This window comes from Trypanosoma equiperdum (assembly GCF_001457755.1).
Source record: "Trypanosoma equiperdum strain OVI genome assembly, contig: ctg_1311, whole genome shotgun sequence".
In the NCBI taxonomy this organism is placed as follows: domain Eukaryota; phylum Euglenozoa; class Kinetoplastea; order Trypanosomatida; family Trypanosomatidae; genus Trypanosoma; species Trypanosoma equiperdum.
The window spans coordinates 5,008-6,277 of record NW_027123296.1 but is presented as its reverse complement, the minus strand read 5'-3'; the positions used below and the strand labels follow the sequence as shown (position 1 = coordinate 6,277).

The following is a 1,270-nucleotide window of genomic DNA, read 5'->3' as shown; positions in this document are numbered from 1 at the left end:
GACAAACAGCGGACCTTCGACCTGGAATTTCATGATTACAAAAAACTGACAGAAATTATTATCTAAAGCAAGCCAGGAAACCACAAATCAATACCAACAAACCGGCCAGAGCGGCACAGCTGAGCAAGAGTCGTTACGTATTTGCGGCGGCGACGACGGTTAAGCCACTGAGAAAGAACGCGGACGCCAATTTATATAAAACAGCTCGGCAACGCCGTAAAACTAACCGCGATCAGACTAAAAAGTCCGGCCTTCCCAACAATAATACACCTTGGTTAGTCCCACAACGCCGAACAAGATGAAACGTTAACCGTTCTCTCACCAACTTATTGATTTATTACAAGAAACATTCCTGACAGGGCTTCGGTACAACACAAAAAAAAAACGACGGTCAGCAGCAACCCAAGCAGCAGAGCAAATGCAATTGTTACCGGCAATAACACTGCTGACAGCAATCGCTGTTGGCTCAGTCTCAGGAGAAAAGCAACACGCAAAGGAACTGGCGAAAATAACGGATATCTGCAAAGAACACGAGTACTTTTCGCAACTGGCGGACCACCTGGCCGGACAAGCAGCGCCAGCAAAAGCCGCTAAAGCCGAGCTCGAAAGCCTTTACACCACGTGGACAATGGCCGCAGCCGCAGCAGAGAACCCAAAACGACGTTGTTTAATACTGGGGCTGGCAAACGAAGCCAGGCGGCGAACCAGCCAAGCGACGGCAGAAATAGAAGCGGCAGCGACGACGTACCAAAAGGCACTAAGCGAAATACATAAACATACAGGGAGGCTACAAGCCATCCACGAAGCAACAAAACTGAAAATAACAGAAGATACCACGCCAGGAACATCGCCAAGTGGCGGAAGACAGGCGACCGTTTTATTCAAACTAGTACAAACTAACAGCGAAGCCTGCAAGATGCGGACAGCAGAGGCAAACGATCCTCTCGGCGCCAATAAGCCAGACTTCACTCAGTTAAAAAATATCAAGCTGACGACATTAAGCAACATACACAAAACCTTCGCACCGACAACGCTTTCAATAACAGACGCCACCAGCAGCTGCCCAAACAACGCGCCGGTAACAGGGATACAGTCCCGGTTAGCTGGCTGTCAGATTGATGGGGGAGTCAGCACTACCTACGCCTTCACCACACCAAAACCAACTTCGAGCAACGGCCAAATGACAGCAGACATATTCGAGACAGCGGCTGAAAACTCAGAGTGTCACAGCTCATTACGAAATCTACTGGAAAATGCAGGCCCAGAAACG

General features: G+C 49.1%; 1 pseudogene across 1 annotated transcript in view; it reads left to right on the top strand.

Annotated features, from left to right (window-relative positions):
- The first annotated feature begins 505 nt into the window (after positions 1–505).
- The window catches only part of TEOVI_000854400:pseudogene, a 1,380-nt pseudogene continuing 615 nt past the window's right edge, over positions 506–1,270 (top strand). The window contains 2 exon segments of the mRNA in view: positions 506–1,258; positions 1,260–1,270. The exon segment at positions 1,260–1,270 is cut by the window's right edge and continues 214 nt beyond it. Coding sequence covers positions 506–1,258; positions 1,260–1,270 — 764 coding nt within the window.